We start from the raw sequence: 15220 nt of genomic DNA on the forward strand, positions 1-15220 counted from the left end.
ATGAAAAGTTAATAAGGGATAACCAAAGTTATCCCAGTTCAGTCCGACGGAGACATAAAAGTACAACATTTCATGCCAATCTAGCCAATTCAGTAATCATTGAGATATTTAACTCCAAACCAGAAATGAAAACCTCTTGTCGGTGCTAGAGGAAACGTTACTGGATCAATATAATGTCAGTATGATTCACCCTTTCGGGACCAAAAATGTTAGTCCAAAACGTTCTTGAACAACATTTCATGGAGGTCCCTCCAATAGTTGTTTAGATTTTAGTCAGGACTGAACTTTTGGATCTAATAATAGACCAACATTACAATAAGGAACTTCTCAGTGCTCTCTGGTGGACAAACTCTCTAACATACACTGTTCAGAAATCACCACAAGCATATCTTTGGTGTTTCTCTACTGACATTTCTTGTTAGTCATCAGTGGCCATATAGATGGGCAGATACAGTATATCAGCCTGGGGGATTTATCTGTCTAGTCTCTAGTTTTAATCTATCTGGATCAAATTCTGATTGAAGTCCCTTCAGCCAATGATCAGGCTCATGACTTCCAAAATGTCCCCCTGCTCCCAAGTGCGTGAAATTGCGATCGAGCGTCAATTACTGAGTAGAGGTTAATGGGCATTTAGCACGCACACCACTTCCAGTTTATGTGTGTTGTACAAGTTGATGTATTCTCACCCGCTACATCAGTTGTCTGAGGTAGAGGGCATCCCAATCAATAGTAGCTCACCACAGCGGGTTAATTAACAGCCACGCTGGGTTGTTAATTCAGACTCTGCTTAATACTGGGTGGCTATGGCAACAGCAGAGTCAAGAGGGGGTAGGGGGGTAGTACTGTATCCACAAATACACTACTCCCCCCCCCTCTGTGTGTGGATGGGGGGTAGGAGCTGATTGAGTCGGATATGAGGTAATCTCCCTTGGGTTAACAGTATGACAATAGCACAGAGGTTCAATGACACACACACACACAAGCTCATCTGTTATGCGGTCAGACAACAGGCTGGTCAATGACTTCATCTCTGCCAGTCTGTCCATCATCTCTTTGTTGCTAGACGGATGGATCATCAGTCTCATAGTGCATAGCAGCAGTATAAGAATTCAAATCTGCGGGACGATTTTAATCTCATCCTTTTTTAAATGGATGTCTTTGGTTGTTTGTACAGCCATCGCTCTTTTTTCGTCACTTATGTTGCAAGCTCTCTGCAGGAGGATTAAATAGCTTTTAATGATTTTAGTTTTATGGTAATGAAGCAGAACAAGAAGGAGTTTGTGCCATAAACTGCTGTTGCTGCTGCCGCTGCCGCCACTGCTGTTATTTTTGTTTTTCCTGTTTACCACCATGGACATACACCGGCTCCAAGCACTGCGTTACTGCCTCCCTCAGAGTGTCAGTGACTCAGGGTTGTTTTACAACCACATCGTTGCCAGGTTTGTACCAACACTTTGTTCTGACAGTGAGTGAGTTTGTGTGAAGTCGCTCGTTTCCACTTCCAGTATTTATCAGTGGTGAGTGATCGATGTTATATGTCAAAGTGGAATCAAAGCAAAAAGAGATGAAAACATTTTGGTGTGCATGAAATAAAGACTTTCAGGTTGTGTGCACTTGACATTTGATAGTTAGGTTAGTGTGAAGAAAATAGCTGTGATATACCAGCTGTGATATACCAGCAGTACAGACAGACAAATCTTTCCTTGTTGTATTTTAATCAGAACTAAAATACTAATCTGTAATCTTAATCTGGCCTCGACAAACTGGCGTTTAGCCACAGAATTTAGGTTATTTTGGATTAGTTATTGTGCGCACAGATGATTTGATTTTGGACCAAACTGTAAACAAAAACGCATTTTTTAAATATTGCGTTTAGGAGTAAAGCTCAAGTGTCAGATGTTTACAGTCTGATCTATTTTGATGATCCTTTTTTATATGTGTGTTAGTTGTTTCCTCCCGCCTGGTCGCATCTTTTGAGTCAGAGCCAGTGATGCTGCCCGGCAGATACCGCCCCACTGTGTGACATTACACCGAGCATCTTCTTTATTCTAAACACTCGGCAGCCGCACATAGAGCATCTCTGAATAGCCGGACTCTGTAAGGGCTCCATACATGTTTAATTCACACCAAGTATTGAAGGCAGCGTGGCTTCTGGCTAAAACGACAGTCTTTCAGGCCAGTGCCCTTCTCGTTCTCTCGGTTTTCTGCCGGGAGAGTGGAGGATGGAAGATAGGGGGAAGAGATGGAGAGAGGGGAGGGAGTTTTGGTTGCTGCTGCGGTCCCACATGAGTGCCATAGGATCAAACAGCTCTGTTGGCCGTCTTGTTGTCATGAGGGAGGGGAACAAGGGATGCAGTGGGGAAGGAGGGGATTTATTTATAAAATGAAGGACAATGAGGTTTTATGTGTACAGTATGTGCAGCTGCTGTGTAAAAATGACCTGGACCATTCAGTATTCGCCTGGCCATTAACCCCTGATATCATTTCTTTAATAATAATAAAAAAAAATCATGCAAAATGTAAACAAATATTTAAACATTTTTGTAGATGTTTTAAAGTGCCATTGGATCTATAATGAGTGTTATTAACACTGCTGCGGTATGTGTAACTAACATGTATTGCAGTGAATTGTAATACATGAAAATCACCCAGTCAAGCAACGACAGTATGTAGGTCGCACATTCACTGTCACTGGGTTGTGTTTGAATTAAAAGTAGCAGCACTGCAAACTGATATATCATGGCTTGAGAGTGAGCTTTTTGCACAGAACAAGCAGGACATTTAGCTAAGAACATAAGCACATTAATGCGGTTCGCATTTATGCCATTAAGGTCACAATACTATGTCTCTCTCTCTCTCTCTCTCTCTCTCTCTCTCTCTCTTTCTTTCTCTCTCTCTCTCTCTCTCTCTCTCTCATAGACACACACACATATATTTTGGGCTTAATTGTTCCCCATTCTGCAGTGTTGCACTGTACTTTATGTATCAGCGGGTCAGGGGTTAGATAAACACATTGTGGTGTAGCACAGTGATCACAATCTGGACAGCATGATGGATCAGGGGCACTGAGGCTTTGCTGACATGTATAGATTATGAGAGTCTGAACCGCTGTATGTGTGTATGTAACAGTCTTGTTCTTTGTGATACATTAGTGGAGGAGGTGGAGACATTTTTATACCATTAAAGCTTAGTTTTGAAGTCTTTAAATCCTCATTGTTCTACTCTTAGTCATAATTGCTGTGAAAATTCCTCTGTGGTCAGTACAGTTGTAATATCTCATATAGAAAGTATTATATTAACAGAGTAGAAATACAAATGTAGAATTTGGCTCTATATGACAGATAAATAGTTCTTGGTGCAGGAAAAGATGCGCCTGCACCACCTTTTTATTGAGTGTAGTCGTGTTTGATGTTTTTTCAAGTCAAGTCAAATTTATTTATAGAGCACATTTAAAAATCAGAAGTTGTCCTAAGTGCTTACATTTTTACAAAAAAATGTGAAATACAATTTAATAATTGAAACAAAACAAAATGAATAGACAACCACATTTTAATAGACAAAGTTAATCATTTTATCATGCTATAAAAAAATGAGGGGGGCTCAAAAGAGATTCTGTGAAGGTGGGTTTTTAGCTGGGATATAAATGTGATAGATGTGGAAGATTTGACAGTGACGGGTAAACTGTTTTACAGTCTGGGAGCAATGATGGAAAAAGCCTGGTCATCTTTTGATACTAACCAGGAACAGAGAACAGAGATAAGTAAATGGTTAGAGGATCTGAGGGGTCTGAGTGAAGAATATGGACTCAGGAGATAAGAAATGTAGACTGGTACCAAACCATTCACAGCTTTAAAAACCAATCAAAGAATCTTAAAATCAATTCTGTATTTGATTGGTAACCAGTGGAGGGAGGCCAGTACAGGGGTGATGGACTCTCTTTTCTTGCTGACTGTGAGGAATCTCACTGCTGCATTTTGAACCACCTGCAGACCAGACAGGGACTGACTGAGTCCCACATACAGGATAGTAGTCAAGATGTGAGGTGTTATACATTTTGGGAGATGAGCTTATTGTCTTTGTTGCTGAGAGTTAGATCTTCATGTCTGCACAACTTCATGTCACCTGGAGCCAACAGCCAGTTATCGTAGCTTAGCATAAAGTCTAGAAATGGGTAAAACTGAAGTGTGAAAACGCCAATATGCCTTTTTACGGGGGCTTATGTGCCAGGCTATTTCTTGGCTGAGACCAGTAACTTCCTGGAGTCTCCACTGGTTGCCTGGCAGCTGGTCCTGGCCAACACATGGTCTGGAATATAACCCCTGTAGGGTTTTCTAGGTTAAATAAACGTGTTAATTAGGGAGCTTTAGAGGTGCTGGGTGCTGGCAGGCAAATGTTACCCTCTGAGAAAGCCTAGCCTTTTCCCCCTGTTTCCAATCTTTATGCTAAGCTAAGCTAACTGGCTTCTGCATTCAGCTACATATTTACAGTACAGTGAAGACAGAAGGGCAAGTTAAATCAGTGAAATGTAGTTTACACAATTTACAAAGTTTACTTTTTGCTATGTATAGTTTTGCATCAGTGTTAAATCATGCAGCAACAGTACTGCAATCCCTGAAATCTGGCATTCAGCTCATATCTTCGTTCTTTTAGAGTATCTAATTTCTTTAATTTCACAATGAATCTTAGCTCTGTGCCACTAAAAATTGAATATTTGATGGGTGGATGTCTGATATTATATGCTGAAATGTTTTGATTGAAGCCTACATGAGCATACAATATATTTTGTTGATTGATGATTAGATTTTGACATACGACTCAAAGAAATTGATTTTTTTTTAAATATTTTTGGCATACATTGTTAAATAGGTTCACGACTTTACTGGGGATGTGATCTTTAAGAGTTTAAAAGGGCATTTTTCATTTCATCTCAGCTTTAAACAAGCCAGCTGTGCTTCATTTGCTCACTTACAAATGACCGGGCTTCACACTGATTCTCAGCAACAAAGTTGACATGTGCTGTTTTTAGTTCCCGCAGGGCTCCTTCCCTCCTTGTGCCTGTGAACAGTACTTTCCCCATGGAGCAGATTAGAGGTCTTGTACGAGAGTTAAGTCCTGGTTAATTTAGATTTAAGACTGCAGTGAGGTAATGATCTGCCTGCCAGGCTCTGTCTCTAATCCAGCCAGTCAGGCAGACCTCTTCCTTCTGTCAGCTGGACCTCCAAACCCACCCAAACATCCATACTGTAAATGTATACACCCCCACCCATACACACACGCAGTGGCCTCAGAAACCTTGTGAACCCTAGAGGCTCTAATCCTCATGGTGAGCATAATAATAACAGACGACAAACTGCATCCATACGCAGTAATCAATGTGTACTTGTGTGTGTGTGTTTGTATTTTTGTTGCCCTAAGCTGGCCATTCACTAAAAATATCTGTGACCATTATTTTGGGTGTACGTACATGTACCGTATGGGCACCGTAATATACTGCATGTGGGTGTATAATTATGTATTTCTGTTCCTGTTTGAGAAAAGGGAGGCAGGACATCACAATGTACTGTGGAGCGTACACCCTCGGTCTCAGCAAGACGAGGTTAAGAGTAGTAATAGTGCTTGAATCTCTGACTGTGTGATACGTTACTTTTCACTGTTGGGTTATTGGGCCTGTTTGTGTCTCTCCTGTCCAGCATGAACACAAACAGGCTGGATCATTTAGAACTTAGGTCAGCGCCTACATAACTGACTCTCCTTCCACCAATAACATTGAAATTGCAGCATATTCCTCCGCTAAGATAAATATTGCCTGCCTGAGGATGCCATTTTTTATTTACCAAGCATCCCCTGGGGTTGAGTCAACTCTCCCTGACACTGACTGTATGTCTCTATTAGCTACAGTACTGACCAGGGATGCATACAACTGTGTAATTATCTCTCCTGCTGCTCAGGAGGCCTCTGTGGATACTGTTGTCTCACTCAGCTGGCTTCCATTGTACACAAGGTTATGATTTTTTCAAGCTAGTTAATTAGCATGAAATGAATTGATTAATTTGGATTAATTAAGTTGTCACCATCTGTACAGATAGATGGCTGCACCTCTGAGATGCAGCAAATGGTTTCGTTTGAGTTCTAATCTGGATATGTCGTGACAAATCATAAAATTATTAATTTGGATTTTCTGTTTGCATTTATTGATCTAAGATTTAAATGCAGGTGATGCTTGGCATTGGGATATTTTTCCTGTCCTGATTCAGAGTCAGAGGAACCCATGGATGCATATTTCCAGTTTCTGGATGTAGTTTGTGTGATGATCAGTGAGATTAGCCTAATTTAGTTCAGTCCCTGGATGTCTATGGGATCAAGTAGCAATTGTGTGTGAAAGAATCAGCCTTTGTTCCCATCTCAGCATTAAAATCATAGTCAGCAGTCAGCAGAAGTAATGCAAAATACACACTGGGCATGGATTGGACATTGGATATATTTGATCTTTGTTAGTACAGAAATGATTAACCTTTAACTACACAGAAGTGACAGGACATCCAGGTGGTCTAAATTGGAGATCCTGAACCGCAACATCCTCAATTCCAGCCGGGTGCCTTTGTTGCATGTAGTAGTTTCCTATGTTTCCAATTTAAAGGACAGGTTCACAATTTTTCAAGTGTGTGTTAAAACATCAATCAAATCCCAAGATGAACATTGCAAGAGGTTTTGCTTGCTGTAATCATTCATACTGTTTATACTGACCATTATAAGATCCCTTTATAATGCATTTTCAGTGTATGTGATCGGCGACAAACTCCACAGTCCTTGTTTTATGCAAAAATGTATTAAAACGTTTATCTTAAATTGAAAAGCAAAATTAGTCCTGGTAAGCTGCAGTGAAAGGGGAAAAAAAGAAGAAGAAAAAAGGTTTTCTCTTTGGAAGATACACATTTGATTTTACTTATTTGGATGGCTTAAGTCTCATATAAGATTTAGAGTGAGCACTGTGTATTTTATCCCCCATCACTTACATTGAATATGGGATCTTTTTAAGTCATTTATGAGCAGGAGGGATGATTACAGTGAGGAAAACATGTTTCAGTCTTCATGTTGGGACCTGACTCCACTTTTAAGACAGACAGACAAAACTGTGACCCTAATCCTTTCATTGGCCCACAATACATTTTAAAAATCAATTTTTTCATTGATTTTAGGAAAAGGCGTTTGAGTACATTTGAGTGGAGCTGCTGCTTGACAACATAAACCCAGCTATAATTAAGGCTAATTTCACCATTTTAGAAATGTTTTAGGATGGCAAAATCCCCCAAAACTGAACTATTGTGGATTAAAGAGGACTCTCATACATATGACTAACTTTTTTTTTGTCAGTCAACATGAATAGACCTTTGCTGACAGCACATCTCTTTAGATAGAGTGTTTTTTTGGACATTTCGTTTTCATCACAGAAACAAACTGAATTGCTGTCATGAACCAGGCTGTGCCGGGCTGTGTTGAATGACTCATCATTTGTTCGGGTCTGTTCGGGTGCCTTCCACTGTGAGCCAGCAGGATGAAACAATTACCCCGGCAACAAAAGCTAATTGCCATGATAACAGAAGCTCTGCCCTCGGGTGCTACCCAGAGAGGACGCCTCAAACACCCTGCCACCCCAACTCACTCTCTCAGTATGCCAAGGAAACACTTTGCCGGCCCAAATACATCCAGAGCTGTAATCATGAAGCTGACGAATTTCACAGGAACGTGAAATCCGATTCCTAATATGCACATTTAACCCATCATGTAGACACCATTATTTTCTGTACAGGATCAAGTTCAGTCATCCTTTCTTTCATCACTGAGAATTCCTCTAATGGACAGATCTGGGAGGGAAAATGCACTCAAAGCATGCATGTATAGGATTTGAGTGTGTGTGTGGGGGGGGCACATATGTCTAACCATGTGTGCAGGGAAGTGCTTTGCTTAATTCAAAAGCCTGGGAATGTGGCCTCCTTTTCACCACTCGCCTATGAGGCTTATTTGACATGAGGAAGCGCTCAGTGCGGCAGAAGCCTTCATATCCTTTCTGCTCTTGTTTTTCTCTCTGCTGTCTATTCATCTCTTTCTGTCTGCCTGCTCTTTTCTTTTTTTTCTCACTCTTCTCAGGCTGTCTTTGGAGGTGAATATTATTTAGCCTCCAGTGAGAAATCTGCGTAGTCCAGCAAAAACAAGGTGAAATACAGACAGGAGCTGGTTGCCAAACTGTCAGATTGATCCTTTTTTCCAAGAAAGAAGAAGACTAGAAAATCAAGTACACGTGTTTTCCATGTAGCAATATGGTCAACTAATAAGAAATGCATTCTGGGATACAGATAGTCGGTAAATATGTACTCGCCTCATTAGTCTGTCAATGTGTTGGAAGTGAATTTCTTTTTTTATTCATGAGCTGGTGGTGGGGAAGGACTTATGCATTTTTAAAGATGTAGTCTATTGAATACACAAGAGAAAAAAGATCAGCAGGCTTAAACCTTCAGAGGACTGGAGTGGAAAACTGTCCAAATGTTCAATCTGCAGTAATTTGTAAAAGCATTCTGTGTTTATAAATGACCTCAAATCTGCTTTAGCCACTCAAACAGGGCAGGACGTTTTCCACTGACGTTCTCTTGTTTTTTAACCATGTTAGCAGCGCAGCTCTAAGCATGACAGCATTGGTTGGTCGGTCCACCACCCTCTAGACCGAAATATCTCAAAAACTATTGGTTGGGTTTACCATGAAATATGCACATTAATGCACTTCAGAGGAGACTTGTTGACCCTTTTCATTTTCCTCTTGTGCCACCATCAAGTTGACATTTGTGGTTTTGAGGGGTTTTTGGTTCAAACATTAATTTCTAACCTAATGTGCCAGATGGTTTGTTACAACCAAACCATCTGAGAAATTGTCCTTTGAAACTGGAAAAGCACAGGTACTTTCAATCACCTTGGCAGGTGATTGGATGAACCATCTGTCTATCACTATCATCACAGAGCTAACTTCTCACTGCTGTGACACTTAAACCACATCCAACACTTTTGGTTTGACCACAAATGCATAACTTGAAGCCTGACCAGATGGATTTTTGCATGACCATGTGATCCTGCAAATCCAGCTGCCATTGAAGGTACATTTGTGTATCCCTCAGGATGAATTGTTAAACTTTGATCCCTTAACTTTTCCTAGAGGGTCATCAGCAGGTCTAAAAATCATTTTATCCAATACTTTGTTCCCATCAGCATTAGCTGTGTTTTGTGGTAGTGCTAATTAGCAGATTTTAGTATGCCAGCATACTATCGCAAATATAGTAAACATTATACCCTCTTAACATCAGCATGTTAGCAGGCTTATGTTAGAATTTAGCTCAAAGCACAGCTGGGTTTAAGTATAACCTCACACAGCAGCAAGCATGGCTGTGGACTTATTTAGTTGGCCAAATAGTAATTTATTTGTAATTGATATGAATTTTAAAATAATGTTTTCTAGTCCTTCAATTTGATCTTCAGTTGTTGTTTACATTCCTGCTCTAAACATCAAGTTGATTCATCGTGTTATTTTTATGTCATGGATTGTGATTTTCAGCAGTAGTAGACCTTTTTCAGATTATTCCATATCGCCTGTCCTCACTTCATCCCAAACACACACTGTAGTCGCTCTGTTTGCTTTGTGGTCTCCTCTCTGTCCTCTTTCCACTCAATCACCCTTTTCAAAGCTGAAGTGAGCAAATTGGGCTGCTGGATTGTTTTTTCTTTCAGTTGGGAGAAGCAGCTGGGATGTTAAGCAGCTATCATGTGCCCTATTGTGCCTTGTCTCCTATTTTGCATGTGACCTAGAGAGAGTCCGCCATCCTCAGTAACTAGATTACACACAGAACCATTTAGCGCGCTGTCAGAAGTGGCGAGAAGTCTTTGTTTCTCGCTGAAATAAGCCGAGCTGCTCTGCGATGGTCTTGATTAGCACGACAGCTCATGAAATCAAAGAAACTAATGAACAGAAATTCTCTCTGCCAGATCCTCTTTCTCTGCCTGTTCCCCTTGTTCTTTTTTTAATGCTTTAAATCTCATGATGTGTTGATTGAGTAACGTACGCAAAGAACGAATAGTCGAGACGCCTGTTTTATTTCTGACTGCTTGAAGTGAACTGAAACCGGTGGCATCAAGCTGGAGGCACTCCATCCCTCTGGCCCAAACTGCTCCAGAAATAGGGCCTGTTTTTGTAAGAAGATCCATCACAGTGATGCAGCCACCTCCCTCTTCATTTCCCCGTGAGACTCTGGTGGTCTGCCAGGTCTCTGAAGTGGAGACAAGTGTCTGTTATGTGATTAGAGAGTCTGTTTAACTAATTTAGGGTTGTAGGAAATATAATGTAGTTATCTCTTATGGTTTTTAATTTAGAAGGGGAGCCTCTCCTTAATGGTAGAGGAAGGGGTCTTAAATACATAAGCTTCAGTCTGGCTTAATAGTGATAAAATTGATCATTATTTTATACTGTATGTATGAGAAGGAAGATGATGTTTGCTTCAGGATGAATGTGAACAGGACTTTATTTTTATCTCAAATGAATTATTGGATTTTACATTCCTTGAGGAACTTCTGCTTGGGTTCATGACAAATGTGTTTCCTGTTTGGTTTAGAAGTTCCTGTTAATCCCTAGATGGAGAATACTTATTGTGTAACCATTTTCCAGCCGTCAGCATCTACATTCACTGTTTCTGACTTTCTCCTGCTTGCACGATGCACAGAGATTAAACTGAAGCATCTCTTTGATTTTGATTTAACAATAAACCACATCTGTGTTGGATGCGTTATCATGAGTATTTTGTGTTTTGATAGCTTCATTATGATATGACTGCTATTTAACTCGACAACAGTTGTGCAGTGGGGAGTGATGGATGTTTGACAGCGAGGGAGTTGTTGCTGAAATCCATCTGTCAAGCGAGCTTCACTGTGCAGTTTATACTGACACTTTCCAATGTTGTTGCATGGAAATAAACATCTGTTTACAGCTGTTGTGTGTCAAACGGACTCCTTCATGCTACGATGAGAATAGTTTTAGAAATGAAAAGATGTTGATATCAGCCATCCGATTGATGGGTCATTTTGTCAAATTTAGAACATTCAAGATGTCTTATTTATAACAGGCATTTTAGGGAAATTAAACCAAAATGCACTCAATTATTATCAGTTCTTCCCAAATGCTGGATATTTATATTACCCCAAAACCTTCTCTGGCATAAATAGCTTTTTATTGAGGAATATGAAGATGCAGCATCTGAGCGAAGCCAATAAAACTGCTGCTGTCTCCTCACTGCTGAGTTATTCGAGGCAGTTGAGACGACCGCAGGGGAACCGGAGAGCAGATGTTGGCAGGAAAGTGAGAGGAACCACGTGTTCGAGCAGTCTATGGGGGATCTCTCAGGTGTCGTGCTGCTTTTCTCCTTCAGAACGGCACATCGAAGTAAGGGTTGTAGGGGTGGTCGTGCGTTGGCATTTGAATGTTACTGGTGTCCTCGGGGCTTTGGAAACAAGTCCCTAATAGCCTTTGATAATTGCTGTGTGGACACCCTCATGCACATCTGCTCATTCACATTTCTCCCTCCTCATTATGATTATTCTTTCCACTTTTATTGTTTGTGTATTTGTAGCTGATTTCTAGGGGTATTATATTGCACCATAATATCTCATTCACTTCAGTCTCTTCAGTAATGTAGGGAATGGAACAATTAGTTAAACAATGCTTTGCTGTTATAGGTGATCTGAGGCGATATCTATTGTTTTTGTCGTTATTTCTGCCTCTTTCTACTATGAAGGGCTCCTTTTGAGTTATACATATCTCCAGTGTATCATTACACAATCTCAAATATTATTGTTCAGTGAAAATGGCTGTAATGATGAATTTAAAATGGATTTTAAAGGCATAAAAATTAACAGGTTTTATGAAATTGTGGATTTTAAAGTATTGCCAACTCTTTAATGTGAAATGAAACTGTAGCTGGATCCAGCTTCTCAAATGGGAGAATTTTTTGCTTTTCTTCGTCATATATGATAGTGAATTAAATATCTTTAGGTCTTTCAAGTGTTGGACGGACAAATCTTTACTTTGAATATGTTACTTTGAGCTTTTGGATGTTGTAATAGCTGTTTTTCACTACTTTCTGACATTTCATTGACTAAATAATCAATAGGATAATCATTAGAAGCAGACTTGCTACTTACTTTACCTGCTGCAGTAATTGAGTTTGTTATATTTATTTTATTTGATTTTGTTTGATTTTATCTTATAGATGCTGTTGATGAGGTGAATGCAGTAAATTGCCTTGACAGTCAATGAGCATGTTAACAATGCAACTCGATCTTCTTTTCTTGGCCCTCACACCTTCAGACTGCTAATGCGAGCAACTTTACAGTCTGGCTACTGGAGAGCCGGTCCCTAAGGGGTTGAAAGTGAAGTGAAAATTAGTGATGCGTTTAGTCAGTTTACAGGCGAGTAGAGTTCACTTCACCTCTGCATGTCCACGTCACCTCTCCACCTGCTGTTGTGTGTATTTCCATACTGAAGCTATTCTTACACCTTCAGGCACATATGGTGCTGAGGTCATAAAGCTCGTGACACATAACACATGGCTCTTTAGAAACTTTTAGAAACTCAAGCTCAATGTGGTGTCTATACATATATTATATTATATTATGTCCTGAAAGTGATAATTTTGTGATTTTTGATGGGGATAAAACACATAAGTCAGTTGCCATATTTGTTGTTTTGGGGTTTTTTGTAGTAAATTAATTAAAATGTACTTTTTACCAGCTGGCAATATGTTGGCTGATCAAACACTTGTGTTTTTAACACACTGTATCATCACCAGACACATAACACACACCCTCCTGCACTGATGCCTCTGAACATCTCTGTGATGCCACCACACCACAGTAAAGGCCACAAGGGAAAGGGGAATTTTCCAAGGTTCAATTTTAGATTGAGGTTTATAGTCGTCGTCTTTTTTTCTTTTTTTTTCTTTTTTTTTTTTTACAGCTTTTTAAAATGGCAACCCACCCTCCCCTCAGTGCACACAAGCGTACACTACCATGGCAGTATGTTATTCCTGATGTCGTAACTTGTGGTTGTGACTGCAGAAAGGTGTGGCTCCCCTGTGACCCGTCAGCTAACCAGATAATCATACAGTCATTAAGTTTCACTGGTTGTGTTTTATTTACCACTGTCAAATTTGCACTGTTGAGTATGAAGATTAACAGCACAGTGTAGCACCTCTATAATCAAATATTCTCTACTATATAGGAAGCAGATTTCAGGCCCCAGTTAAAGGTTATTTTATGTTCCATTAGCATTTATAGCTCAACTTAATTTCCCATAAAAGGGTTATTTTACCATCCTTTTTGTAAGGCTTGAAACTGAGGTTTTCTGTCCACATTCAAAGATAAAACAATTTATTTTACATTTTCAATAATTTCCAAGATATTTACTTAATGTGGTATTAATCAGGAGGAAAATGGACACATGCTCAATTAGTACAGTCCCAGTCAGAGTTACAGTGAATTAACAATCAAGCATGCGGCCTGCAATTAAACACATATGAGGAATAAAGTTTCTAATAGTAAATGGAAGTAAAAGGAGCTTTCCAATGAATTTAATTTAGATTTGTTCTCAGCTGTCTTCATTTATGAAATGCAACAGTACTAGAACTTCAAAACGGATGCACAAGCCTGCACACCATGACTTATGCAGAAAATATTGTTAAATACACAGACGTTTCAGGTCGAGCCCCTCCTCAATGTGCCTATTATTAGAACTTCTTTGTCATGCTGTGCAGGCTTTTTATTCAATGAAATGTGTATATTTGCTGTAATCAATGTCAAATTATGTAGTTCTGAGGTGGCCTGGTGGCCTAATGATTAAAGCCAATAACACATAACTGCAACAGCCATGGTTTAACTCTGAGCCTTAAAAAATGATCTTTTAAAAATAATAATACATTTTGTATTTCTCTCCAGGAAACTGCAGAGGAAATTATTACAAAATGATTAGTAAATTACAAACCTGTAAAATAAAGCATTGTTAAAACAAAATTAAACTTGAGGATTTAAACTTTGGGTTAGGGTCAGATTAGGGCCTTTTTTCAATCTATATTCCGGCACTTGGCTTAAATACATCACTGGATATGCTTAAAACTACCTTCATGCATCTTCTGTGGCCAAGACTTGTATATGTTGCTGTTAGATGAAAACAACATGATCAGTCTCTTTGTTAAGAATCTGTACCTGTAATTCACACTTGTCTTTTAAATGTAACCAGGAAGACAGATAAAAGAAACCCTTCATATGAAATAAATTCACTTCATCTCTGTATCTGATCCCCACAGTAACAGATGAATGTTATTTTTTACATGGACTCTTCTCATGTTCTCTCTCTCTCTTCCTCCAGTGAACAGAGTATCTGCCAGGCGCGGGCCTCAGTGATGGTCTATGACGATGCCAGTAAGAAATGGGTGCCCATCAAGCCTGGGCAGCAGGGCTTCAGCCGCATCAACATCTACCACAACACTGCCAACAACACCTTCAGAGTGGTGGGTGTCAAACTGCAGGACCAGCAGGTGAGAGACGCAAGGAAGCAATCAGCACCACACATTGAAACAAATGCATTCATTGTCTGTAATACTAATTAGTTTAATGCTGGCAATCAGTGTTCATATCAGTGTATTTGGATCAGATATTTTTTTTAAATCTAAAAAAGTCACAGATACACATTCAGAGCATTCAAAGGTTTATTTTGTGTTGAGGCGGGTTTTTTTTAATTGTTTGCTGTATCTACTTTCAATCAAACATCCTCTTTCTTCTTTAGTTAGTGTTTTCCTACATCACCCATAATGTCTTGTGTTAGTGCCAGTAATTGTAAGTGTTTTCCCAGTTAAATATTTGTGGCTTTATTCAAGATGCAACATGACTTGAGGGAGCACTTCTTTAGGTGTTTTTCAGCACAAAAATTGGTGTCTGTTACTGTTCTATGGAGGATTACTTGTATGAATGTTACACAAAGCGAAGCTTAAGCCTAAGTCTTTGATTGAGTACAAAACAGGATGTTAAAGTTCATGATTAAAGTAGTTAAAAAGAAAAAACACGCTATCAAAGGTCATCATAGTAGATAAATGTACCATCAAACAACAAAATGTACCCAAAATTACATTTAAAGGTTGTA

At 39.5% G+C, this 15220-nt stretch overlaps 1 protein-coding gene across 1 annotated transcript in view; it reads left to right on the forward strand.

Moving 5' to 3' along the window:
• The window catches only part of evla (Enah/Vasp-like a), a 33684-nt gene that overhangs the window by 3499 nt on the left and 14965 nt on the right, over positions 1 to 15220 (forward strand). The window contains 1 exon segment of the mRNA XM_062440317.1: positions 14450 to 14618. Within this exon segment, the coding sequence (XP_062296301.1) occupies positions 14450 to 14618 (169 nt within the window).

The sequence above is a fragment of the Scomber scombrus genome, chromosome 19 (genome assembly GCF_963691925.1).
Source record: "Scomber scombrus chromosome 19, fScoSco1.1, whole genome shotgun sequence".
Classification (NCBI taxonomy): Eukaryota; Metazoa; Chordata; class Actinopteri; order Scombriformes; family Scombridae; genus Scomber; species Scomber scombrus.